The sequence below is a fragment of the Arachis stenosperma genome, chromosome 9 (genome assembly GCF_014773155.1).
Source record: "Arachis stenosperma cultivar V10309 chromosome 9, arast.V10309.gnm1.PFL2, whole genome shotgun sequence".
NCBI classification, from domain to species: Eukaryota; Viridiplantae; Streptophyta; class Magnoliopsida; order Fabales; family Fabaceae; genus Arachis; species Arachis stenosperma.
In genome coordinates, this window is record NC_080385.1 from 9,028,754 (window position 1) to 9,056,684 (window position 27,931).

Here is a 27,931-nt window from a genome sequence, read left to right on the forward strand (position 1 = left end):
TCTCACACTCATTCAACATCCTCGATAAGTTTTACTAAACATTAGGCACAATCATACATCCAGTCTATCCTATGGTCATCTAGCCTAAGTTTTCACAGAACATTATATATTACATACATAAAACCTAAATCATACCTTGACCGATTTTCACGTATAATCCGAGACATCACCAAAGTACCAAACACAGTCCCAAAAGGTCCAAAATCACCAACACACGTCACCCAAACTCCACCGAATTCCAAAGCTCACAATTCAAGCTCCAACATATACATATATACACCTAAATTTACATATATCACACATACATACCCAAACTCAATACCCAATACACAAATTCAAAGAATTAACTAGGGTTAGTGATTCTTACCGTATATGCGCTTCAATTAAGCCAAAACGTATCAATTCTTCAAATCAATTTGATCCTAAAATATCAAATTAACCAAAATCTCAATACCCAAAACCCTAACATTTTCAAAATGAAGAAGAGAGAATAGGAGTTGAGAATGTGATTTTCTCACCTTGAAAGGTACCGAACTTTGTAGAGCTCATCAGTGATGACGCGTGGACACAAATGGTGCGACGATCGGAGCTTCGGATTGAAAGTTATGGCAAATTAAAATCAAAGGAAGGGTTTAGGGTTCTTATTTGCTCCCCCATACCCCCATTTCAGCGTGATTCCCTGTTCTTGAAGGGAAGAGTGGCTGAAAGCACGGTTTTATATGGGGTGGAGTAAGTGGGTTTGGACCTTGGGTCCAATACGAACCCGATTTGTTTGGTTCGATCCGTTTGGTCTAATCTTGGGCTAAATTCTTTGAAATTAGTATCGAAATTCTTATTTTAATTTTCTCTATCATATTAAACCATAAAAATCACATTTCTAATTATCTTGATTAATAATTAATTTATTGACTAATCATTTACTAATTTCTCGGGTTTTACATTTCTAAAGCGTCAAGATTCAAGGCACATTCGAAAACGCTGAAGAAATTTTTGAACTCCTTGCCAACATTCGACGAAATCAACAAGCAAACATCAAAATCTCCATAAAAATACCAAAAAGAAAGAAGAAACATTATTGAAGGTACTGTTTCATTGATCTTCTAGGTTTTTTAGATTTCTCTTTCTGATTTCGAAGGCGAAGCATTATATCGTCGTATTTCTCTTTTATTAAGTAGATTCATTATGTATTCTTGGTTTAAAGTTGATATTACTGTTCTGGTGAAACTGTTCAAGTTGTTTATACTGTTTTACATACTTTTAGTGAATGGTTTAACGTATTTTTTCATCTGTTTTTGTGCATATTTGCATGTTTTGAATTGAGTTTGTATACATATAAACTTTGTACTGTATTTCAAGGAAACTCATATTTGTATGTATATGACCTAATTTTGAACTTAAATTTCATCTTGAACTCATAGAATGTCATGCAATGAAAAAAAATACAGGTGTATGTGACTGGTATATATATCAAGAGTATTCAAACTGGTGTTGTTGTACTTGTGCTAGTGTATTCAAGAGTATGCATATAATATTATTGTATGCATGTTTGGTTGACTTGAATATCATTTTGAACGCATATAATGTCATGTAATGGAAAAAATAATAAATGTGTATGTGACTGGATTTGGGTGTATGTTGCTGGTATTTAGGTATGTGACTGTTATTTGGCTCGTATTTTTATCTATTAACAATATTTTTTATTCCTTACAATAAAAATGACAAGCAAGAGCAAAGGTAGAAAAAAATACAATGTAAGCGCACACACACACAATGAATATGCCACACAAACTGTCGAAGGAGTTGGCAAATTCCTTTAATTTGAACAAAAACAAATTAGACACAAGGCATGGTTCATAGAAAATTAAACCCAAAGAAATAGAAGCTGCCCTTGGCCCCAATGCATCAGGTAACTGATTACAGAAAATCTTTATAATTACATTCTTTGTAATATATTCTTTCTAATATATTATTCTGATCTCATATAATCAAGAAATAAATTTAGTTGTATATGGCTGATATTTGGGTATATTTCAAGTGATTTAGAGTGTAATTAGTTTTCTTTTTCATAGGAGACCTATTTCCTGAAAAAGTGAGTTTTAAGGAACTTTCTGAAGAGAACAAAGAGATTTTTAGAAGGTTTTAGAAAAAAACATTAAAAAATCTGACCGATCAGATGATGGATATCAGTGTTGACAACGATCAAGATCGCCTAATGTTCAAGAGGATTTTCATCCTCTATATTCAAATGGCGTTCTTGTTGCCAACTACGATAAACAAAGTATCTCCTGTCCACCTGGCTCCAATTTTTCGAATGGATAACATAACGGAGTGCAACTGGGGCTGCCATGTCCTCAACTTCATCATCAAAGGCATAACCAATTACCATTTGAAAAAGAAAAAATTGATTGATGACTGCCTCTATGCCTTGATGATAGTCTATTTTTATCTAACAAAACACATAGACAAGAAAGGAGAAGCAATCCCTGGACTGCCCTGGGTTAGCCATTGGAATAGGGAGCTACTGGTTGCAAGGATTAGAGCGAAAATTGATGGTCATATGGTAACTGAACATAATACGTTCTTTAATTTGTGTGTATTTTATTTATGTAGATGGTGTAAACTAATGTTTTCGACTGTTTCAGGGCATCGTCAAGAGAGCAGAAGCTAAGAAGCAATTGAAGGAAATAAAAGAGAAAGAAAGGAAAGAAAAAAAGAAGAAGATAAGTTCATCCGAGAGTGATTCATTGGAGAATGAATTTGCTTTTTGCTCTGAGTCTGAGTCTAAACAAGACTTAGAGAAAGCAACAAAAAGAAGAAAACAACCTACCGAGATAACTAAAAAGTAAGTATTATTTTTGGGTGTATTTTGTCATTTTTAAGGTATTTTTTTCTAATGATTGTTTGCTCTCCAAAATGGTATCTAGAAAAAGGAAACAGATTTTGGAGGATTCCACTTCAGAAAGTGAAAGTGAATCCGATGATGAGTAAGATTCTGAAATTGTGATTGCATTGCTTTCTTTTCTGTTTATTATCAAATTCGATGTATTAACAGGATGTTTCTAAATTAATTTCAGAAGTGAAGAATCGTCACCAATAATTAAACAAAAATCAAAGAAAAAAATTTCAGACTCCACCCAAAGAGTATGCACTACTTTCCAGAGTATTTTATCATCAATTTTGTTGTGTTTGTCTGATTCATACTTTTTTTTATTTCCAGGACGCAATCCAAAAAAAGATAGCACGTTGTTGAGGATTCGTCTTCTGAAGAATAAATTGAATCCTATGATGTGTAGGATACGTTGTAAAGCTATCTAACCCTTTATCATCAAAATATTATTTGTTAACATATTCATTTGTATGTACTATCAGAACTGGTGTAAGAACTGAAGTAATAGAAGAAATCTTCAGAGAATAAAAAAAGAAGAAAACCAATGAAAAGGCTGTACAGGGGTATGTTGAATTTGGGTATCAAATTGGTCAACCCACTAAAAAATCATTTTTTGTTTTTGATATTGGAGTGGCAATGGTGTTTTTTTATTAAATGTGGATTGTTGAAGTGTTATTCTCAAATGTGAAACTGTTTAATTAGAGAAGTAAAAATTAGACTATCCGATTTATTAGAGATATAGTAATCAGACTGTCTAATTTATAGAGGTACAGAAATCGGACCATCTGATTTGAGAGAAGTACAAAAATCGGACCATCCAATTTGTGTACCTTCTATAATTTTAAAAAATATTGATGATTAGTGGTTTGTCTATGGAGGTTGGAAATGGCAGACGTATTCGATTTTGGGAAGATGATTGGTTACAAAGTGGTACGTTAAAAGATAGTTTTTCGAGATTCTTCTTTGTTTCAAATCAACAAGGATCTCTTATTGGGGACTGTGGGTTTTGGGATGGGTGGGAGTGGGTATGGAACTTTCAGTGGAGGAGAGAGTTATTCCAATGGGAGCTAGAGTTGCTAAATCAACTTCATGAGCGACTACGACTTGTTAAACTATCATCTGACAGAGAGGATACAATTATATGAAAATTTGACAGGACATGTGTTTTTCTACTAATTCTTTTATGCAGGTGTTGCAGAAAGAGAATCTCTCGGAGGACATCACAAGTTACAGCTTCACTAGTACCATATGGAGAGGTTTGGTTCCTCCAATAATTGAACTGTTTGCATGGTTTGTCCTGGTCGGCAGAGTTAACACTAAAGAGAGACTAAGTAGACTAGAAATTATATATCATATTGATAATATTTGTGTTTTGTGCAAAAAGAAAACAGAATTTGTGCATCATTTGTTTCTTGGCTGTGAGTTTACATGGCAGGTGTGGTGCTCTTAGTTGAATAGTGCTGATAGAGCTTGGGCTTTACCGGGGACAGTCAAAGAACTGTTTGAGAGTTGGACAGAAGTGCCTGGTCGTAACACTGAGAAAAAAATGGTTGGTAGGGTTCTTTGCAGTTATTTGGAACATTTGGTTGAAACGAAATAACAGAATATTCCAGAACTCTGAGACAGGTGTTGAGGAGATCAAGAATAAGACATTTTTGAGTTACAGGGAATGGAGTGGTAGTGATCCGTTTGGTTGTTTATGGCAATGTCGGAGATGACAACGGATTATATAGTTTTTCTACCATGCAGGCACGGACCCAGTAAGGGCAATGAGGGGGCACTTGCCCCCACTGCTTTTTCATTTTTTTTCTAAAATAGTTATATATAATAATGTATCTCTACTTTAAATTTTAAATGATCACACTACAAATAAATTACACTTAATTGGTTAAAGTTCAAAATTAACTTTTTTATTTTTTTATTATTTTTATTATTATTTAACCTAATTAAATTTAATTTTGGTACCGTTACTCTTTTATTCTCTTAAACTCTTTTTTATTTTTATATTTTTAACATTTTTTTCTATTCCTTGTCTAGTAGTCATTTTCTATTCATCAAAAGATAAATTTTAAATTCTCTATATTTTTTTTATTTAACTTTCTATGACTCTATGTATCTTCCAATTTCATTATTTTTCTTTTTGATATTTTCAATAACAAATTTTAATTCAAACAATTATATTTTATATATTAATCTAATATTTCTCTTCATGACTTTATATATTTTATTTTATTCTCAATTAATTCATCTTTATTACTTATTTTCTATCTTTTGTTCTATTATATGTACCTGTGTTGCATATAAAATTTTAAAATAAATTAATTAATTTACTAATTTAGAATATATTTTTTATTTTTAAAAATAATAAAAATAAAATATTTTAATTACAATACATAATTAAATAGATAAATAAAATCTTTCATCTACTATTATATTAAAATTAAATTAAAAAATATATAACAAACTTAATTATTTTAAAAAGAATGAAAGAAAAAAATTGTAAATTAAGGTTATATTATTTTATATAAACATACTTTTATATACAGATTTAATTTTTCTAGTATTTATATATAATTCTAGTTTTAAATTATAAATACTAGTGTGTCATTAGTTGCTAATGTAGCAATTGAGTCAGTCTTTTATTATTAAATGTGTATAAAAGAATTAGTTAAGATAATAAATTATCTATAAGTTAATTAAAATATTTTAAGTTCAAATTTTAGAAATAAAAAAAATATTTTTTATAAAAATAAAAGTGTTCATTAACTTTTTTTAATTTTATATCTTTATATAATTAATAATGTTTAACAAAATTTATTTTAGTGTATATATTTTTGCCTCCACTTCTAAAATTTTCTGGGTCCGTCACTGCTACTATGTATATTGTCTTAGTTCTTGTTGTGTTTTGTTCTTTCATGCTCCACTTTAATGTGTTGAGTTATCTTTATTTAAAAAAAAAAACAAAAATTACAATATTAAAATATATCACTACTTTTATTTTTATATAAAAAAACCTAAAAACTTGACAACATTTTTTTTTCGAAATTAAGTTTTTTATAACAATATAAATGCATAAATATCTAAAGGTATCCCAAAAGATAAGTTCAAACAATGTTATTGTTTTCTTTTCCAGCATTAGAACAAATTAACGATGCACACATGACACATACATGATTCAACTGCTTGACAAGAAGAGTAAAGAGAGTTTTCTTAGCTTCTTGTTTTATTATCCTTATTACATGCTTTTATTATTTCAGTTGACCTTGGCTTTTTTCATGCTCCAAGCACTTAGTCTTATGATCTTGACATGGAGTGTTCCATTATTGAATGCATGGAGGTGTGCCTTATCATTGATTGCCAACGTGGGATAAACTCTTGATGTGATGCATGCTTTCCCTTTTCCACCAAAACTCTCCACTACTGACTGATCAATCTGCAAATTAAACAGATTCTCACAATCATTAATCATATTATACATTTTTTTGATAGATAGATTTGTAAACCTTTTGAATCTTCAAACAAATGAGTAAAGTAATAACCACTCTCTTGCCAATGCCAATGCATATGCATGTTGTAAATTCATTCCGAGTAATATTTCAATGGTAAATTTTACGGTGGTGTTTATTATTTTGTATCTAATTTTTGTTTAATTTATTTTTATAATAAATTTAAATATTTAAAATTTATTAATTTTTATATTTTAAAATTAAATATTAACTTTTTAACTTTTTTTAATATTTAAACACTAAATTTTTAAATGCCATAGTATTTATCTATTTTAAATTAGTTTTTAAAAAATTTTAGTAGAATATTTTAGTTTTTAACAAATTTTAATTAATAAATTAGTTTAAGATTTAGGATCAGTTTAAAAAAGTTCACAAGTAACTTTTTTTTATTTTTAATTTATAAAAAACTATAATATTAATATTTTGTGTAATTTTTAAAATTAATTTATAATTTTTTAAAAAACTATTTAAGTACTTATAGAGAAGTAGTTAAAAAAAGTGACTTCTCTTTTAATAATTTTTTTTATTATTTTTTTAAATAAGTACTTTTAAAGCTAAAAAACTAATTATTAAATAACTTATTTATAAGTTATTTTTAATATAAGCCTTTATGTTTTAAACTCTTCTTTCAAAAAAAATTAGTTAAGTTATTTATCCAAACTGACCCTTAAACACACATAACCTAAACTTTTAGAAAAATAGGTTATTTAATTAAATTTTAATTAATAAATTAATACTCAAATTTTAATTTTGTTAGACAAATTAGTCTCTATATCAGATTATTTGTTTATATAAAAGAATTGATATAAAAAATTTAAAAAATTCTTAAAAGTTATTTATATTTTTATCAAATAATATCAAAAATTAATTTGTCTAATTTTTTAACAAAATTTAATATAAAATTTTATTTGTATAATAAAATAAAAATTAAAGACTACTTCAATAATTAAAATTTATTAAAAATTAAATTATTCAACTCAAAATTCACTAGAGTGATTTAAAATATTAGTTATTCATTGTCTTACCAAGATTCTTAGTGATAACTCTTCATGAGCAGGGTCCACATTCACAAAAGCACCATAAGTGGTCAAATCATTCTTATGATTCAAGGAAGACCTATATATCAATGAGTATTATGTATATAAATATCAATATGAATAGCAATTTGGTAAGAATTTAATTTGATGGATAGAAAAAGTGGAGGGACACATATACCTGCTTTGGTCACTGCACATGACCACTACATATTTTTTGTTGGTTTTAAATATCATAAAGAACACTGATGTGTATTCTTGCATGTCCTTTGAAGCCAAAACTAGCAAACCAAATCCTCCTTTTGCTTTTTGGCTACATACAATTTGGGGGTCCAGTTTCCAACTAGAGTTCAGTTCTTGAACATTTTTAAGTTTGCTTACTTTAAATGAAATTTCAACATCTGCCTGCAATGAAAATTAATTAAAAGAGTATATATATATATATATATATATATATATATAGAAAGAGTGTTAAGGAGCCAACAATTTTTGTGTTTTGTAACCATTAATTGACTATTAATAATATTTTTAATGATATGAAATTAAATCCAATGATATGAGGTCATTCAATTTTTTTTTTATAATTAAATACTGTTGAACTTTTTAAAAAATTGCTGCCACAAATTTTTTTTTTATATTTTGCATGTGACAATGTAATTGAACATAATTTGCACGCCCATTCACATCTTCTATCTCCAATTGTGCTGGAATCCCCTATATATGTACGATTATATATGTTATGTGTACACTAAAATCAGCCACTAATATAAAATATATATTGAAATATAAATATATATTGAAAATAAATTAAATTATACATATATTTATATATAAATACATTAGTGACTGATTTTAGTAGATAATTTTAGTGTGCGAATTATATTTTTGATATATGAATGGTGGTTTCAATTGACACATGTAATGAAAACTAAGTACGATTTTTTTCTAATATTGGATTATTAAGAATGAATTTTTAAAAATGGCCTAAAATTATGTGTCATACATTGTTATGAGCTTTTACAAAACGTCAATAATATTTTACTTTTTTATAATTAAAATAATATTTTTTACCAAACATGATTGATGTTTAATTTTGTCTTTGGTAATTAAAAAATATTGTTATTACTTATTATTATAATAGTGTAAAATATTAAAATAATTAAATATTTTCGTATTTCACGTTAAAATCATCCATATGTACAAAAATTAAGTTATTATAATTTGATTTTTTAATTTTTTATTATATATTTATAATTTTATTTGTTATTTCCAAAATTTACTCATGAAGACTTTTTAATTAAGTTATACATAATTTATCATCTTAATTAATTATATTTTTATTATTTTTATATATATTTAATAAATAAAATATTTTGTTAACTATAAGAGTTAAATCCATAATTTTTTAATTTTAGTATAATATGTTTACTATTTTAACTAAAATTTCATAGTTAATTTTTAAAAAAATATAAAAATCTAATTATAAATTTAGTGAAATTATAATGATTAACAGAAAATTAAACTTTGGTTTAAATGAATAAATGTGAATGATTTTGAATGTAGTTACAAGTTTAACATGTTCTCTCTTAAGACACACACTCTTGATCACATAAATAAATATATTTAGCTCAATTAACTAAGTTAAAATTGTAGTAATAAATCAATTAAGAATTTAAGAGGCATGCACCTGTGCTGCAGTGACACCAGATACTTGAAGCAATGTCCCTGGCTTTAGTACTTTGGAATGCAACTTGACATGGTGGCCACGTAGTTTTTCAATTTCTGCTATTGGCCATTGAATTAGTTGCTTCCCAGATTCATCAAGCCACACACTTCTAGGAATTGCCTTCAACTCATTAACAACACTTTTAATTAATTATCTTTAGAAACTCAACTTAGTCAAATTTATTCCATACTAAATTCGACACTAATATGTAAAAGAATTTTTTTTAAAATAAATATGAATAATTATCATTGGATAATTCGACACAAAATTCAATGGTAATGAATTTAAAAATAAATAAATAATTATATATTTAAATATATTATATATTCATAATTATGTAATCAAAGTTAAATGATAAGAATACAAATCAAACACATTTTTAGCTGAATGGAATAAATTAAAATAAGAATTGAAGTGTTAAACAAGAGCCATATAAAAATCTAAAAATAATAAAAAGAATGTTAAAACAAAAATTAATAGATGTTCATCAAATAAACATATATTTGAGAAGTAATTAAATTATTACCTGGATTCCAGACCATGCTTTGTTTTCATCATCCTGTTGAACTGAAGATTCATTAACCCAACCCCACAAGACCCTTCTCTTTTTTGCATCATCATAGAAAGTCTTAGATGCATAAAATTTCCCATAATCATATCTTTGGACCAAGTACAACTCATCCTTATCAAATCCCTTCTCATCAGGAACAAAAACATCCTTGGTGGTGTCATAGGTTCCAATAAGATAGTAATCATGTGAAGTGTCATACAAGCTAACCTTGAGAACATGCCTAACTTGAGGACCATCAACTGATGTTTCAATTCCAATTTTGCCCTTAGTGGACACAGGATAGAAATCAGGGCACTCCCACATTCCACTTTTCTTGGCTGAATCTAAAGGGTGTTTGGCCTTAATCCAATGCAAAAAATCTTTACTTTTGTACAAAATTGCAATCCCCTTTTCATTCTCTTGGCTTCCCACAATCACTCTCCAAAACCCATCATGGCCAAGCCAAGCAGTGGTAGGATCCCTAAATGATGTCACATTTATTTTGTTACCCAAAGTTGGTTTCATTAGAGGGTTGTTTGGTAATTTCACCCACTCCCTAAGTAATGGGTCAGATAAATTTTTGGGCATGGCTAAATTTTGAGTTTGGTGATTGTTATGGTCAATTCCTGTGTATAAAATGAAGGGCTTTTGATTAGGGAGAATAGTGATTGAACCTGACCAACAACCTTTGATATCATAAGGTTGATTTGGGGTAAGAGCAGGTTGTAATGGAAACCAATTGACAAGATCTTTTGATATAGAATGGCCCCATTCAATAGCGGTATTCCAAACTGCAGCTTTTGGATTGTGTTGATAGAACAAATGGTACATTCCTTTATATCTCATTGGCCCTAACATGCAAAAAGGATAATATATTAAGCATGTTTAACACCAAACATATAAGGTGGAAATTCAACTTCATGTGAAGTTGATGTGAAGTTAATAGCTGAGAGCCGTTAGATGATTTGATTAATTTGACTAAATTTTTATCTAACGACTCTTAGCTATCAATTTCACGTGAAGTCAACTGCACCTGAATTTTCACCAATATATATACCTCACAACTATTTTTTTTAATAACAGTATAAAACATTTTATATATTCATCAAACTACATTTATTTTTTTAATGACTATATAGTAACTAATAAAATGATAAACAATAATTATTTTTTGTTAATATAATAATATATTATAAAATAAACATATAAATAGTAATTTAATTTTTAATATTGTCAACATAAAATTTTTATAATTCAAATCACTATGTATTCGTGTATAAATACATATATTTGACCAATTATTACTTCTTTTGACCGCCAATGAGTTATAGTTCAAATGACATAGTCTCTTCATACTCATCTAAGAGGTTGTGGATTTGATTATTAAGTCCAAAATGTAATTATTTTTTATTATGGATAATTATTTAACTAAACATTTATTAGTGTTTTTTAAATGCAATAATTTTAGAATATGTATTACTTAATTATTCTGCAATTTATTTTATATCAAATACAAAAGTTAATATTCTAAAAATATTTCATATTTTTTTTAACAAAAAGTAGTGATCAAAGATCTTGAAATTTTTTATTTTGTATCAAAATTCAATAAAAAGAACTCTTTAAATAGTAAAAATTTAATTAAAAACGGATGAAATTATAAAAATTGTTATAGAGTAATTAAACTTTTTTATTTGTCGTTTTCTAATTTGTAGCTTTGTAATGGGTAAAGTTATCATGATTAATTTCAAGAGACTTATTAAGAGGTTCTTTAATTAATAATTAAGAGCAGTATATTAGTTCGCCAACTAACTATAATTTAAATGGTATAGTTTCTCCATACTTATTTAGGTAGTGTTTGTTTTGAGGTACTGAAACGGAGATTGAAAACTGAGACTCATTATTATGTTTGTTAGTTCAGAGATTGGTACTAAAATTTCTGTCTTTATTCCTAAAACTTCAATATTTCAGTACCTCCAAAAAGTAAGTATACAGGGGATTAAAATTTTTAGAGATGGAAACTGAAACTTTAATAACATTTTATACCTAAAATATCCTCATTTCAATTAATTAATTTCAATTTTATCCTTGTACAAATTAAATTAGAGTTTTATTCTTGTTTTAATTTCTGTCTCTCACTTTGTACCAAACAGAATACTTATATTTATTTCAATATCTGTCTCTTAGTCTCTGTCTCTCAATATCAACTTTTTCGTCTCTGTCTCTCCACCAAATACTACTTTAGAGATCACAGATTTAAGTTTCACTCCTAACTTAAAAAAAAAAAACATTTTTCCCCTCAACCAATAATCCGAGGACAGAATAGTGAATCTCCTAAAGTGAATAATAAGGGTGATTGTAAAATGACTGCAAATAACATTTTTGTTTTGTAACATATTTTTACATGCTGAGATATATTAATACGGTGACACATTATTGAGTTAAACTCCACCATTTTTTAGTTAGACTCCACCTTCAATTTAACCGCTATCAAACTTGGCTTCCGTATATATAGCTTGAATCCAAATATAACGTTTTCAATGTAATTCTTTTTTATAGGTAATTATCCAAATTGGTGAAATTTTATATGAGCACTTTACTTCTTAATAAAATTTTAAAATATTTCCAAGAGTTACCCCATCAGACTGACTAGTAATTAGACTAATTTGTCTTCTCATAATATTTGTTTGGAGTTAATTATTTTACAACAAAATTTGTTATAGATTTATTATTTGTTCAGCACAAATATTTAAATTTCTATTAAAAGACATAAGAACTAATCTATTTAATAGAATTATTCTCATATATTTCTTAATAATAATAATTAGGTAAACATCAAAATATCTTATTAAAATTTATTAAAGTTTAATTTGAGTGTTTATTATTATTATATAGGTGGATTAAACATGAAGATATTTCAGTGACTACAATGACAATATAAATATTGTTAAATTTATTGCTAAAATTAAAATTATATTTTTTTTATATTTTAATAATAATTTTTTAATTAAAAACAATTTTAAATAAGAAAATACATTATTTAATTTTTAGCAACATTTTTTAAAATACATTAAGTAGCACAATTACGAAAACACAATCATATTAAAATGCACCATATATATATCCTTTTTTTAAGAATAATAAAACTTTACTAATTCTAAAACTTATACCTAAAACTGTTTATTAAAAGATAAAATACTCATCGTCTTAACTAAATTTATATTTAACATTATTATGAGAAAATATTCGGTTTGGTTCTAAAGTTACACTCAAGTCTCAATTTAATCTTTAAAATTTTAATTGTCTCAATTTAGTCCTTAAATTTTTCAATTGACTCTGTTGTGACGGAAATCATCACAAGGAGTAACATGAAAAGTTTAAGAATTAAATTGAAGCAATTGAAATTTTAAAAACTAAATTGAAGTTCGAGTGTAACTTCAAGGATCAAACTAAATATTTTTTCCATTATTACACACGTTTATTAACATAAATAAATAATTAATCACTTTTAATATACTCGAATCAAGATATTAAAGGAATTGTTAGAGAAACGAAAGATCAAGAAGTAGAGAACTAACCATTGGGATCTGTAAGTCCATTTCACCATTTCATGTGCCAAAGCACAAAAGATGAAAGAAGCCAAAGCCAAACCATAATTAGATTAAAAAATGAAGAACAATTAATTAAATGTAAAATAGAGAGCATTTGAGGAGGTTAAAGCTAACAAGTAAAAGAAGAAATTAAATTAAAGAAATACCATTCATCCAATTCTTTGAAGGCAAGAAGTGAAAAGAAGGTCTATATGTATGGTTTGGAATTATCATGTTATTAGAAGAATAGTGAGTAGTTTGATGAGAAGCTTCATCAATAATATGAGCAATAAGACTTCTACCATAGCCAAGAATAAGAAGAAGAGTAGCCAACAAATGAAGTGAAGCCATAGCAGCCATGGTGGCTTTGTGGGGGTGACAAGAGAAATTAAAGCTATGCAATAATGTGAATTGGAAGAATATATTTATAATGAGAGAAGATACTAAATTAATTTTAACAATGTATACCAAAATTAACTAATAAAATTAATTACTAAAATAGAATATACATTAAAAATAAGATATATAATTTAATTAAATATATGTATACATAAATATATAATAATTAATTTTAATAATCGATTTTAATATATAAATAGTATTTTTTTATTACCAATTACTATTACGAATGCGATAAAAATAGTATAACATTCTCATACTCACTTACACTTTGTTTGGATGTGGAAAGAAAATGAAAGAAAAAATCTTATTAAGAAGAAAAAAAATGAAAAGAAAAATTAAGTTATTTATGTATTGTTTGAATGAATAAAAAATAGATGAAAAAAATAGAATTTTTTTTATGGAAAGAAAAGTGAAAAAAAAATCATAATAATATAAAATTACATTAATACTCTTATCATACAATAAAGTATAAATATTTTTATTTCTTCATGTTTTATTATATTTTATAAATATTATAAAATATTATAATTTTATATATTTGATTTAAATTATTTGTCTAATACATATAATATTTAAATATAAAATTCTATTATAATAATATATTAAACTAAATTTATATTAATAATTATTAATAATAATATAACAAAGAGTAGTACTGGAAATATAAAAATATAGTATTTTCTTATTTTATTATTTATGATGGAAAGAAAAATTTTTTAGTGAGACCTATAACTAAATTTTTATTTTTTTTGATAACCAAACAAAAAAAATATTATTTTTTATTTATTTTTTTCTACTCATTTTCTATCAAACTAAATATGGTGTTAGAGATTGCACATGCATGGAGTTAACAATTTAAGAGGAGTGTTAGAAATCAGCAATTTTTATGTTTTATAATCATCAATTGATTATCAATAGTGTTTTTAATGGTGTGAGATTATATCCAATAATAAAAGATCACTTATTTTTTTTAATAATTAAGTGCTGACCACAAAATGCAAAAATCTCTGATTCCTAAACTTCCTCATAATTTAATATACCAAAGGTGTTATCAATTAGGCATTTAGACCAATTTTTTAATTTTTACATAACCCGATAAATAAAAAATTATAGTTCACTCGTTAAAAATATCAAAAGATCATATTTAGTTCCTCACAATAAATATTTTAGAATTATGTTTACTAAATTATGTGAAAAATGTGAGGGAGACAAAAGAATGAAAAAATGAAATACCCTCGACTCTTTTTATAATGGGTATAAATAAAATATGGCATTTTACTTATAAAAATGCACTTCTTTTCGAGAGACCCGAGAGAAATCTAAATAATATTGGAAGAGTATTTAGTGTACTTGAAACATCGATATTTTAATTGTTTTAACCGTTGATTTGAATTATAAAAAAAATATATAATATATATTAATTGAAATTAACGGTTAAAAAAGTGGAATACCAATGTTTTAGGTACATTTGAAATTTTTTCAATAATATTTGTTATTTTTATCACACTTCAAACTAATAATAAAAAAATAATATTTGAACTCGCAATTTTTAGATAAATATAGAGAAATTATATCATTTGAACTAAAATTTATTGACAAAGAAAAATGAAAGTTGCATTGGCGGAGTGAAAATAAAACATTTTGTGAATGCAAATAATACAATTGGTGATGCTACACGCGTATAAATATTTTTATAGGAGAGTTTAATTAAACCGATACAAATCTAAAAAAAATATAAGTATGTATTATTGTTTTTACTTCGTTTCACTTTTTTAGCATATAAATTTTATTGAGGATACAAAAATTTATTGATATAATACATAAATTTTTATACATAATATAAAAATATTTGTACATAATAAAATTTTTATTAATATAATATAAAAAATTATATATTTAGCACAAATTTTTATTTATAATATAAATTTTTTTATATATAACACATAAATTTTTATTATAAATATATTTTGTTAATTGAATAAGTCAATTGTAGTTCTTTAAATATTTTTATGCTACATGTATTTTATTAGTTAGTTGCAAAAATTCTGATATGTAATCTTTTAAATATTTTTGTATTTTCTGTTGTTCACCAAAATTTTTTTATGTACTAAAATTTATCTGTCAAGCATATTTTGTTAGTTGATGTTAATATTTTGGGTATGTGGCTTTTTAAAAATTTAGTTGTATATCAAAATTTTTGCATCAAAATTTATATGTTGTAAATTAAAATTTGTGTGCTATAATTTGTTGAACATATAAAAAAAAAAAGAGAATGAAAAAGACGATAATAATGATGATGATAATGAAGTAGGATGGAAGGAAAAAAAAAAGAGAAAAAATCAAATAAGAGAAGAAGACTTTAAAAAAAGAAGAAGAAAAAAAAAATGATGATGTTGTTAAAAAAGAACAAGAAGAAAAGAAAAAGATGACGATGATAGTATTGAAAAAACATACAGAAAAAGAATTTCGAAAACGATTAAAAAAAAGAAGTTAAAGACATCAATGACAATGTTAAAAAAGAGAATGATGATGACTACATTTAAAAAAAACACGCATATCTAATTTAGTTAAGACTTAATTGATAAAGCTATTTGACCGCATAATTTATTGTAATATAATTATTTTATCTATATAAATATTTTATAAATAAAAATAATATATTTATTTGATCAAAATAAAAAAATATGTAATCGAAAAAAATATAATTGAAATCTCTTTTAAATTATCATGCCTATAAAATATTTGAATTTGAAAATATCTGATCGAAACATAATATTGTATAACGTAATTAAAAATCTTATTGAAGTTTTTAATCTAAAAATCCTTCTATTTAAATACCAAACACAATATTTTATCATAAAAGATATTAAATAATTTCTAAAATTACTTAACCTCTTAAACTACTTCATCCAGATATTATTAAATGTGATATTTTCTTTTTTTTTTGACAATAAATTTTATATATATATATATATATATATATATATATATATATATATATATATATATATATATTGGAACTTTTTTAAAAATAATTTTATATAATTATAAAAGTGGATTAATTTTGTATATATAGGAGGGCAACGTATAAAACTATATATTACATAATAATTAGTGTTTTTTGTATTTTAGTATTTTACACAAATTCAGGTTTGTTTTGTAAAATAGAAAGATTGGAGGGTACATTTTATTTTTTTTTTCTATTCACAATCTAAAAATTAGATAGTTGGATTTTATTATGTTTAATTTTAAAAATTTTTGAAATAATAAATCAAACGGTACTATTTCAATTTCTATTAATTCACCATGTATGTTACAAAACTTAATTTTTATTATCTTTTAGATATATTTTTAAAAAATCAAAAATATTTTTGTTATAAAAAGAATATTTTATTTTTCAAATATTTTTTAATAAAACATTTATTAAAAATTTACTTTTATATTTTTATTGTCATACGATTTTTTGAATAAAAAACATCTTCCTAAAAATGTATCTTTATTACAAAAACTAATAATCTAAACTTATTTATATTATAATATTAAACAAACTATTATGTACATACCAAGAAAACAGATATAATATGTTTATATATATTTAATATATATATATATTTATTTTTAATGTGTATTTAAATATTTAATATAGATATTGATAATTGATTTAGTATTTTTTTTAAAAGATCCTTGAAAATTAAGAATGGAGGCAAATAAAGGAAGAAAGTGAGAATCCTATCATCGTCTATACTCAACAAAATTAACCATTCCACGGTTTCATAAAATTATGGAGTAGCCCCTGAACTTTAACCTATTCTTCTCTTTTTCAATCACCAAACCCAGTGCCTCTTCAACCTCCGTCGTCGCTTTCTCCGACGACTTCACCGGAAACGTCTCCGGCGGCGCTCCATTTACCGGAGTTTTCATCTCCCTCGTTGTTCCTGAGAAACCAGAGAGCGCAAACTCTCAAACCCTTTCAAAACCCTAATCTATCTTCGAGCTCGTGGAATCGCTGCAGCCATGTATGGTGGTGGTGAGTGTGAAGTGAATTATCTTTATAAACTCTTATTTTTTTTCCCTCCATCTTCTGAAATTTACTTATTTTCGGGTTGGATAAACAGATGAAGTGTCTGCAATAGTAATTGACTTGGGCTCACACACATGTAAAGCTGGTTATGCTGGTGAAGATGCTCCCAAGGCTGTGTTTCCCTCTGTAAGTGTACTAGCTACTCTTTTTTTGTGTATTATCTTAAAAAAATGTAAATTTTCAATGTTAATTTTTTAATCTTAGTGTGCTACACTATAGGAAGCTCTTAGATTGATAGTACAGTTGGGAGCATGTTCGAAAATTGTAGTTTGTTACTATAATAGCTGTAATAAATACTGTGAATAGTTTTGATAGATACTTGCTATTGTGAGCTAGTGATAAGTTTTGTCATGTGAATTTAGGTTGTGGGGGCAATTGATCAAATGGATATTGATGAAGCTGAGAATGGTGAAAAGAACTCCGAGTCTACTGCGGATGCGAAGAACAATGACAAACCCAAGGGAAAGCGAAAGTTGTATGTGGGATCTCAGTCCTTGGGATACCGCAGAGACCATATGGAGGTGCACTTTATCTAGTGGCCTTCTAGACTAAGCTTGGATTACTAATTTACAGATTTTACTGTAATGAATGGGTTTAGGTTATTTATCTATTTCTTCCATGCTGTCAGGTCCTGTCTCCGTTAAAGGATGGAATTGTTGCAGACTGGGACATTGTTGACAACATATGGGATCATGCCTTCAGGTTGGTATTGATTATCCAATCAGTCTTTCATCTGTGTAGCATAGTTGTTAGACTTGAATAGTAGCATGGACAAGGCTTATATGATACAGAGAACCCAACACAACCCCCCCCCCCCCCTCCCGCCCACCACCAAAATTGTCTTTTTATCCCTTTCTCATACCTACCATTAATATTCATTTTGTAGTCTGTGGACATGATAATTCTTAGGTTAAGCATGCTAATAAATAAATCATAACAAAGCAGGAAAGAGATTGATTTATCAGGAGATAGCCAAAATAGTGGAAGAAGCTGTTTGACAGAGTGCCAAGAGTTTGAAATATGCGTAGCCTAGTGGAAAACTTGCAGAAATAGGAGCTAGCTACTAAGAAAAAGTTGAAACAGGGGTGGGTGGGGGCTTGTATTTGGCAGACCAGCAATTGTGAACAAGCTTTTGACCTTTTGCATATGACCACAGAAGACTGAGAACTTAATTGGTAGGGACAGGGGGCTTTGAAGTTCCTCTATGTCGTACCAATTATGGCTTTTAGAGTAAGAAGGATATATTTGCAATGGATATTGACAGACCAGAAATTTAGACTCTTAGATTCAATTGGTGGAAGAGGTGGTTGTGAGGATAAAACAGAGGCTTACCAAAGTGAGGCTAACATAGAGGTTCAGTGTTTTTAGGTGAGAAAATTGAAATTTTTTGAGTGATATATGCAGAGGGGAGAATAGTAATAAATAACAAAGAAAACTAATAAAGTAATCATGTGACTTTGATCCATAAAATAAGTGCTCTGACTTGCTTCCATTGAACTGCATTGGATTATTGTTTTCTTTTATACAGTTGTTTCATTTTATGGCATATGTTGCTGGAGTTTATAATTGTAATGATGCTTGGGCAGCTCATGGTGATTCTGTCTATCATCCAAAATATCTGATATTTTTTATTCTAAAGCAATATTCATGGAGTATGTATGTAACCTGTTATTCATAGTTAAAGCATAAAAGGATGTTAGAAATTCTGGTAGCAGTAGTCACTAGGTGAGATATGGTAATAATGATCTTTCTTTACTCACCATTGTTGATTGAAGCCATAAAGACTCATCAAAGTTTTCCATTGTTGTTGAAGTCCTAACTAAAAAATCCTCTTTTTTTAACATCTTATTGGTTGGAATCAACTATGCAAGGATTGGCAATGAAGCATGATAGAGACACAATTAACATGATTTGAATAGCATTGTCTGGCGGGGTTTTTATCAACCCACAAGTTGTAGAATATAGGGAATATGGATCTATTTTACATCAAGGGGATGAACGACTATTATTAGAAGTTGAGTTCCTAAAATGGATAATACTCACGCATAATCTTTTGCTTTTAAGTAGGACCTGTTGTGCTCTTATCACTTTGCATTCTTCTTTTCTTATTAATAAAGTTCTTATTTTATCCAAAAATTCTTGAAATGGATGATTAGTGATCTTAAGTTCCCTATTGATCTCAGGAAATTCTACTGAACCATTAGAGTAGAATGTGATATGATAGTGATTATTAGACAAAAACGTGCCATCAAGAGCAAATGATATGTACAGCTGAGTTGATTTAGGTGGAGTAGTAGACATGCTAACATGTATTGGAAGAAATTCAGAGTAACACGTGCTGAGAATATCATATAAATAATGTGATTTGGTCACATGACACGACCGGTAGAGGCATTAGGCTGTGAGGAAACTGGATCAAATTGAAGATAATTGGATGTAAATAGGGCTTGTTGATTGTTATTGGATGTCATTTTTTCAGAAGTGGTTGAGTGGAAATTGCTTAATACATGTCTAGGGATTTGCTTTGTTCTTAACTGGGGTGTGCTTTCTTTTTTCTTAGGGAGTGCCTCTTGATTGATCCTAAAGAGCATCCAATGCTACTTGCAGAACCTTCTTCTAACACTCAACAGCAGAGAGAAAGGTATTGATGTATTGTGGCTGTATATAAATTTTTAATATACAATTATAGACTTCAATTTAAAACATTAGCGTGTAAAGTTTTTTGTGATTCTTCCAGGGCCGCAGAGCTTATGTTTGAGAAGTACAAAGCACCTGCATTGTTTTTGGCAAAGAATGCTGTAAGTGAATAGTACTTACCATCACTAACTAAGCAGCACAAATACAAAAATTGACATGGAAAACCAACTTTTGAAAGCGTAGGACATGGACATGACACATATATAATTTAAACTTTTGGGCAAAAAAAATTCATTGCCCATAATATCATGTACAAGCTTCACTACAGAATATATTATTTTTTAATAAAAAAATTGGTACACGGCTTGCTTATATTGTGTCTGATTTGTTGGTTTCAAAAAAATAATTTAAAAAAGCCTCAACTATTAATGTGTGGTGTGTCATATAATTATTTGCTTTGGTGCTTGCTTGACTGACACGTGGGTGCAACACCTAATGATTGCCCATGCTTTTTAGTTTACTGACTTTTATGTTCTACTGGAGAGATGTATGTTCTGGAGTGAGAATGAAAAAATATTGGAATCTGATTCCTTTTCATAACATACAGGTTTTGACATCTTTTGCATCAGGGCGTGCTACGTCATTAGTTGTTGATTGGTAAGAGTTTGCAAATGATCTTTTCCTCTTATTATTTTCATTTTTCTATTTCTGTATATTTGTTAAAATTTTTAGGTATTGTATATTGAAGATTTATGTTACTGTTGATTATTTGAGTTTGGTAATTGCTTTGTCATCCTTTTTTGTCGTGCTTTTTGATGTCCTGCTGGTGCTTAATACAGTTGTGGAGTGTTTTGAATTTGCTTTAGTTTCAGGATAAGTGACACTTTATGTATGTTATAAATACAATAAGAAAAAAGTCAAGAGTGAAACTGAATAAGTCTGCAGTTTTACTATCATAACTATGAGAAATCAAATTACCAGAGATTTTACTCTGAAGCAAACATTATTTAATGAACTTGTAATTTCGGTTGCATAATTTTTCAACTGGTCAGGCTATCCTTTTTCTGCTTGACCACTGTAACGTTCTCATTTTCAGTGGGTCCTGTGGAATGTGAAAATGCCAATGGTCCTCCATAAAACTTATTAATGTCTTGTGTAGTATGGCTGCATTCGGTTAGTGGGTGGAGACAGACGAGACAGAGATAGACACGCACAAGACTCTGATTTTCTAGGTTTGGTACCTAAGCACGCAGCAAAGGATACAAATCTATCCGAGTGATGGCGACGGTGGCGGCGGTGGATCTGAGTGTGGAAGGAGGGAGAGAGGGAAGTGAGGTCTGTCTGAGTGATGAAGTAGGAGGGAGGGAAGATTTGGGTGTTTTGAAAAATATTAAGGGAAAAATTGTAAACAATTTATACACAATATGTGCCCACTAAAAATTTATCTCATCATTTTGGAGACACACAAAATGTGCGTAAGCTTGTATGTAATTGTGTGTAACTGTGTTCTCCTTAAACTTGTAGCTCGCAAAACAAATGCTAGACATGTGTCATCGGGTCTTTGTCTCTGGTGGACATGAACAACAAACAAGCACTGCCTATGTTCTAGGAGATGGAGGAGGCTGATCATAATGGAAGTTTAACTCACTCACGACTAATACTAAAGTCTTAGTCTAGAAAACATTAGGTGTCCAGTAGTGCCTACTGGGGAGACCAAATTGAACAACTTAAAACATGAGAGCTCAATAGAGAAAATTAAGTTGGGGAACTGATATGATGTCGTTTTGTGATTTACAGTATTATTTTAACATTTATTGTATCAAATATGTCAGAATATAAGGCTAGAAGCATTGCAAATGAATTTGAGAGGTTTACGTTATTTTTTAATTGTGCTCAGTGGTGGAGGATCAACTACAGTTGCACCGGTACATGATGGCTATGTTCTTCAAAAGGTATTCACTTATTGTCACCTAACTGAATCAATCCATGCCTTTTTTTCAATATATATATATATATATTTTTTTTAGTATTTAATTTGAAGGAGAGCGTTGGGGCAATCGTTTAGTTGTCTCCATGTGACTCCAAGGTTTCAAACTATGGAATTAGCCACTGACATTTGTGTCAGGTTAGGCTACCTACATTACACATTTTTGGTGTAGTCCTTTCCCGGACCCTGCATATCACTAGATGCTTGCCATTACTTTTAGTATTTACTTTCATGCCCAGTTTCTTATATGTAATATTTTTGTGGTTTCTTTTATCTTCAATTCTAAATACTCCATAGTTTCTGAAATTGGATTGCTTATATAGAGGTTATAAGACTTATAGGTTGACATATCTGACATTATAAATTAATTAAATAATGGCCTAAATATACACATTAAATAGATTGAAGCAAATCATGACAATTAGTGCAATTGTAAAGTTCTCTGATCATAAATATTAATATTGCTTATAAGATATATAGATTTGAGGTTATTTAGTCCATTAAAATGTACAAATTATCTATAGTTCTGTACCAATAAAGAGCTAATTTCTTTATATATGAATATGAACTGTATATGCATGTCTTTTATTCTGTTATAGGATCTTATTTCACACCTTCAATCATATTCAATAACATTGAATGTGTCATTTTGCTGATAATTTCTATAATGCTTTCTACACAAGGCTGTGGCAACCTCTCCTATTGGAGGAGAATTTCTTACAGACTGCTTGATGAAAAGCTTGGAAAGCAAGGGTATCGTGGTGGGTGACAATTATTAGTTATTGTGTTTGCCAGTGATCATCTGAAGCAAAGTTGCTGTGCATTTATCTGCCTGACATTTCCTTTTCTTTGTTGTATTGTTGTAACAGATAAAACCACGGTATTCTTTTAGGAGAAAGGAAATACGCCCTGGAGAGTTTCAGGTATACTGTGCTCAAGTTTTCTGTATGTTGTAAGATAGTTTTCTCGCTAATTTTCAGGATCTATTATTTTCCTTGTTTCCTCTATCTTGATACTTGAAATTTGGCAATATGGAGTTCCTGCCCTTGGATCTTGCAATTTGTTTGTGCCTGCAAGAATCTGGATGGTTTAAGTGCTTCATTTCTCTCATCTTTTAACTGATGGTTGATCCTGGTTCTTGAGTTTTGGTTAAAAAAAACCAAAAGATTTCTATAAAAATCAATTGTGCTAGTAAACTGTTGCTCCATGACTTTAGCTTGTAAAAATTAAGCAAATTGATGAAGATAAAGGTGTTATAGAATAATTTATCAAGGTGTACAATGAACTGAAATTAGAAAGTGGGGTATAGTTGTGTAGAAAAAAATTATTTATTTCAATTTTCAAAGTATATCTTGAAGTTTTGACGCTCATGATTCCAATGAAAATTGTCGGCTGTTCTCTTTATTGGTAGCATGAGGCCAATTTTATTTATTTATTTGCTACCAACCAATTTTAATTTAGTTCTTTGCTTTTATGTTCCAGTCTGAGGTTGGTTATGACTACAGTTCAATAAACTGAATGATTATCATATCTCATTGTGTTTCTCTCGTAATCTCGTTTACTTTTCTTTCCTACAGACTGTAGATATTGATTTTCCAAATACAACTGAAAGCTACAAACTCTACTCTCAGGTCCGTGAGTGATCATGGAATTTCTTGTTATATGTTATTTTCCCCTTATCTGATGTCTGCTTTCTCTTCTGACAGAGAGTGATTGCAAGTGATATCAAAGAATGTGTATGCCGTGCTCCAGATACTCCATATGATGGTTGGTCAACCTGTTTTCATCACATACAATGTTTTGAACCCCATTTATCCTGTGATTTATTCTTTTGCAGTCATATGTGCATGAAATGCCTAAATTTTGATTTATTGTTGCACTTTGTTTTTTGTTTACGCTTTTTTCCTTCCAACCTTTCTCTCACAATCCATCAAAGAGCGTATTCCATAAAAAATTCAAAATAACTTGATCCGTTCATGCCTATTGCGATGTTCCACTATTTGCTTTGCTTTACATTTTTGCTTCCAATATAGGTGATATATTTTGATTATTTGATTTAGTAGAAAACTAAATTCAGACATGATTCATGACACAACACAATGATGTCATTTGATCTATGTAGTTGATCCCACCTAGTGAGATAAGGCTTCGTTGTTGTTGTTGATTTTAGGAGAATATACTTCTATTTTCCTGTCTCCAACAGAATTGAGTATAGGTTGTTCCCATATATGACATCTGTCATTCTTCATCTTTTACTGTAGATAGTGCATATTCAAACATTCCGATGACCCCATATGAGCTCCCTGATGGCCAGTAAGTTGAAGTCACTCTTACTTGTTAGTTTATATGGAAATGTTTTTCTAATAATGATTTTTCCTTCTTTTCTTTTTATATAATATAACACAGGACAATTGAAATTGGAGCAGATAGATTTAAGATTCCAGATGTTCTTTTCAATCCATCCCTAGTTCAGGTGTGTAGTCTCTAAGGAAAATATGTTGGTTTCTGTTTTTTGTTTACATAAAAGATTTGTAACAGATAGCCTGTTATATATGTATATACTTTTTGCTTCTGGGAATTCCATATATTAGGCTTCATTAGCAGAATATTGTACTGCGATCACATTGGGTTTATAGTTTTGTCTTTTCAGTGCTTAAGTGAACTGCTTCAAAGTCAATGTTTCCAACTGTTTGTTCTTCAATGTACTAAAGTTTTGATGTTGCTTTTTCCCCATTTTTTGTATATGTTGTGTCAATGTAAATCAAGACAATTCCTGGCATGGAGAGCTTTGCAGAAGTTGCTCCTTCCGTTCGTGGCCTACCTCAAATGGTAATCTACTTCGAAGTGATTTTTCTTTCTTTTTTTTGTTGTTCTCTTTTGTAGGTGTACAGTGTCAATGAGCCTAAGTACTTCCTTGTGCCCTAACTTGTCTTCTTCCAGTTTCTGATGATTTTGCTATCAATTTTGAATATTTACAGGTTATAGAAAGCATTAACAAATGTGATGTAGACATTCGAAGAGAGTTATTTAGTAGCATACTGGTAATTTTCTTGTGTCTATATGCTTTAGCTAGTTCCTATGTAGAACTCAATTGGATACAGCATGGACTTTTTTTGGTGTTAACCTCTAATCCACCCTTGACCAAGCAATGATGAGAGCCTCACACATATATATTTGGCCATTCTTTATGATGGGAACTTGATTCATACTGGAGTGATCCATGGATTTTAAAAATAGATAAAATATTTTAAGTTTTAATTCATAATAAGATATTAATGAATTGCTTCAAACTAAAATATTTTAATGAAGATTTTTAATGTGTTGTAGTAAATAAAAGATTTAAATTGTATTATAATTATGTCATATGGATTTGTGAATTTTTTTGGATAAAAGAAGAATTTCATCAAGACGAGAGAAGAATAATAGAAGGTAATGGAGGATAAGAGAGCCAGGATTGGAGCTACTACTTGGCAGAATATTAGAGTGGATTGGTCAATGATTTCTAGAATTCTGGAGGACTTGATAAAAGCATATGAGGAACAATTTTTTTATCCAACTTTCTAGTGTTATGTTTGTAGGCTAATTGATCTGATCTAAGCATATGCATCTATTGACCTGAAACATATGATGGAAGTATCTTATAGTGCATCACCTGACAACACTGAAATTGATTTCATTCATCACATGTAGCTTGCTGGTGGCACAGCTTCAATGCAACAACTGAAGGAACGCCTTGAGAAGGATTTACTAGAGGTAAAATTCAATAAATAAGCTCTTGTCTAAAATCTATTAAATGCACTGAACGAAAGTGCGCTTTAGTGCTGAGTCTGAATACTCTTGAGTTTGGATGTGTAAGATTGGGTTTCAACTGCATTTAGCTTTTGCATTCTGACATTTATAAGACAATAAAAATAACTTGATTGACCTTGTGAAACACTCTCTCAGGAGTCAGATTTCAGTTTATATATCATGATTCATAAACTTTCTTTGTTTGTGTTTTAATCATGAAAAATTGATTGCAATATCACGTCTGATGCAGGAATCCCCTCAAGCTGCTAGAGTAAAAGTTTTAGCGAGTGGAAACGCTACTGAAAGAAGGTTTAGGTAATACCCGAGTCAAGATACTACTCAACAGTCGCGTATGATGCTTGATTAACTACTGTACATATTTCCATGCTCCTTGATCATTGGTTTGATATCTGTAAATACACTTCTAAAGATTGAGAAAATGGTTCACACGATGTCTAGTATAACTATAATAGGAAAATTGGTGGTATGATTTGATCTTGAGGTTACTACTATAGTTATTTTGAATTATATATTAATTATTGGGTGCATCAGCGAATCACTATATTAGCTGAAGACTGATCTACAATGCCAGCCTGTTAAAGACCTAATGTGAGCCTGTTCAGGGATGGTGCTTTTGAGTTGTGTGAACTCTTTTGGCGTTTCTTTCTGCATGTGTGATGATCACATTTCGCCATCAACACTGGATGAAATTGCTTTTAAACTCCAATCATCGTATGCCGAGCTGCCCTTTAGGATACATTATGTGGTCTAGTTACTAGGTTTGGAAATCAGTTAGGGGCTGACTTGGATTATGATTTATAGGAGAATGTGATGATTGTTCATGCATCATTGATATCGTATCCTCTAAATCATGTTTCTTGATGATTTTATGTGCAGTGTTTGGATAGGGGGTAGCATATTGGCTTCTCTTGGCTCCTTCCAGCAAATGTGGTTCTCCAAGTCCGAGTAAGTGTCCATTGCTTGCCCAACTTCTTGTGACTCTGCATAAATTTTACATTACCTTAAGGGGAACCATGAACAACGTTTTAGTCGTCATATGTGATCTCATTGTCATGGATTCAAACCTTAGAATTAGCCACTAACAATGCGTCAGGTTAGGATGCCTTGCTTATACACCAGGCTGCCCTTATATTTCACATTCCTTCTCTTGTTCCGTTCTTTCTCTTATGTTGACATGATATATGATAGGGATCAATAGTATCATTTGATCCATGTAGCTGACCTCATCTAGTGGGATAAGGCTTTGTTGTTGTTTTTTGTCGTTTTCATTCTCTTCATCACTTTTGTCATTACGAAAATATAGTTGTCAAATTACACATCCAAATTTTCCATTAAAGACCATGATTGTCAACAATAAACTGTTTTAATGCACTTGTCACAGGTATGAAGAGCATGGAGCTTCATATATCCAAAGGAAGTGTCCTTAAATTGTTATTTGTGTGTGCATAGGTTATCACCTTGGGAAGTATTGCCATGAACGCAGACTTAGTTTTCTGTGATTGTCTTTTAATGTATTTATGTTTCATATTTATATCCATTCCTGTTAATTCTCAACCTAACTGCATTATTTACATAGTCTAATTGTAGCTGTAATTTATACTGATGTAAAGTATACTTATAGTAACCCCCCCCCCCCCCCCTTCTTTTTTTTTTTTTTTTGTGCTAGTTACAACATGAAATTTGAGTCTCTATTTAAATGGTAAAGATAATTAGGACAATTTTTT

At 28.9% G+C, this 27,931-nt stretch overlaps 2 protein-coding genes across 3 annotated transcripts; one reads left to right on the forward strand and one right to left on the reverse strand.

Annotated features, from left to right (window-relative positions):
* Window positions 1-6,125: 6,125 nt before the first annotated feature.
* Window positions 6,126-13,641, reverse strand: LOC130951442 (beta-fructofuranosidase, insoluble isoenzyme CWINV3-like). 2 transcript variants are annotated; one of them, XM_057880093.1, is made up of 7 exons: window positions 13,458-13,557; window positions 13,279-13,287; window positions 9,680-10,554; window positions 9,115-9,273; window positions 7,609-7,832; window positions 7,419-7,509; window positions 6,126-6,320 (listed from the first exon to the last, which is right to left on the reverse strand). In XM_057880093.1, the coding sequence occupies exons 1-7, from the start codon at window positions 13,522-13,524 to the stop codon at window positions 6,141-6,143; spliced, it is 1,605 nt and encodes a 534-aa protein (XP_057736076.1). In that variant the 5' UTR covers window positions 13,525-13,557; the 3' UTR covers window positions 6,126-6,140. The 2 variants fall into 2 exon arrangements, with proteins under 2 accessions (XP_057736076.1, XP_057736075.1); XM_057880092.1 differs by lacking the exon at window positions 13,279-13,287 and having other exon boundaries at window positions 13,458-13,641.
* Window positions 13,642-17,423: 3,782 nt separating this feature from the next.
* Window positions 17,424-27,840, forward strand: LOC130950873 (actin-related protein 4-like). The gene is made up of 20 exons (XM_057879474.1): window positions 17,424-17,719; window positions 17,808-17,899; window positions 18,136-18,294; window positions 18,402-18,475; window positions 20,334-20,414; window positions 20,511-20,571; window positions 21,018-21,067; window positions 22,308-22,362; window positions 23,081-23,158; window positions 23,267-23,320; window positions 23,975-24,028; window positions 24,104-24,164; window positions 24,659-24,710; window positions 24,804-24,870; window positions 25,164-25,226; window positions 25,376-25,438; window positions 26,088-26,150; window positions 26,437-26,501; window positions 27,084-27,152; window positions 27,589-27,840. The coding sequence occupies exons 1-20, from the start codon at window positions 17,707-17,709 to the stop codon at window positions 27,632-27,634; spliced, it is 1,320 nt and encodes a 439-aa protein (XP_057735457.1). The 5' UTR covers window positions 17,424-17,706; the 3' UTR covers window positions 27,635-27,840.
* The last annotated feature ends 91 nt before the right edge of the window (window positions 27,841-27,931 follow it).

What these genes read in the sequence shown, in the direction of transcription:
- LOC130950873 (XM_057879474.1), top strand. An exon ending in ATATGGGATCATGCCTTCAG is followed by an intron (nt 18,476 to 20,333) that starts GTTGGTATTGAT and finishes CTTTTTTCTTAG; the next exon opens with GGAGTGCCTCTTGATTGATC. An exon ending in TGGAAAGCAAGGGTATCGTG is followed by an intron (nt 23,159 to 23,266) that starts GTGGGTGACAAT and finishes TTGTTGTAACAG; the next exon opens with ATAAAACCACGGTATTCTTT.
- LOC130951442 (XM_057880092.1), bottom strand. Translation starts at nt 13,641, where the DNA reads ATGGCTTCACTTCATTTGTTGGCTACTCTTCTTCTTATTCTTGGCTAT. An exon ending in AAGCATGGTCTGGAATCCAG is followed by an intron (nt 9,274 to 9,679) that starts GTAATAATTTAA and finishes AATGAGTTGAAG; the next exon opens with GCAATTCCTAGAAGTGTGTG. An exon ending in CTGGTGTCACTGCAGCACAG is followed by an intron (nt 7,833 to 9,114) that starts GTGCATGCCTCT and finishes TTTTCATTGCAG; the next exon opens with GCAGATGTTGAAATTTCATT.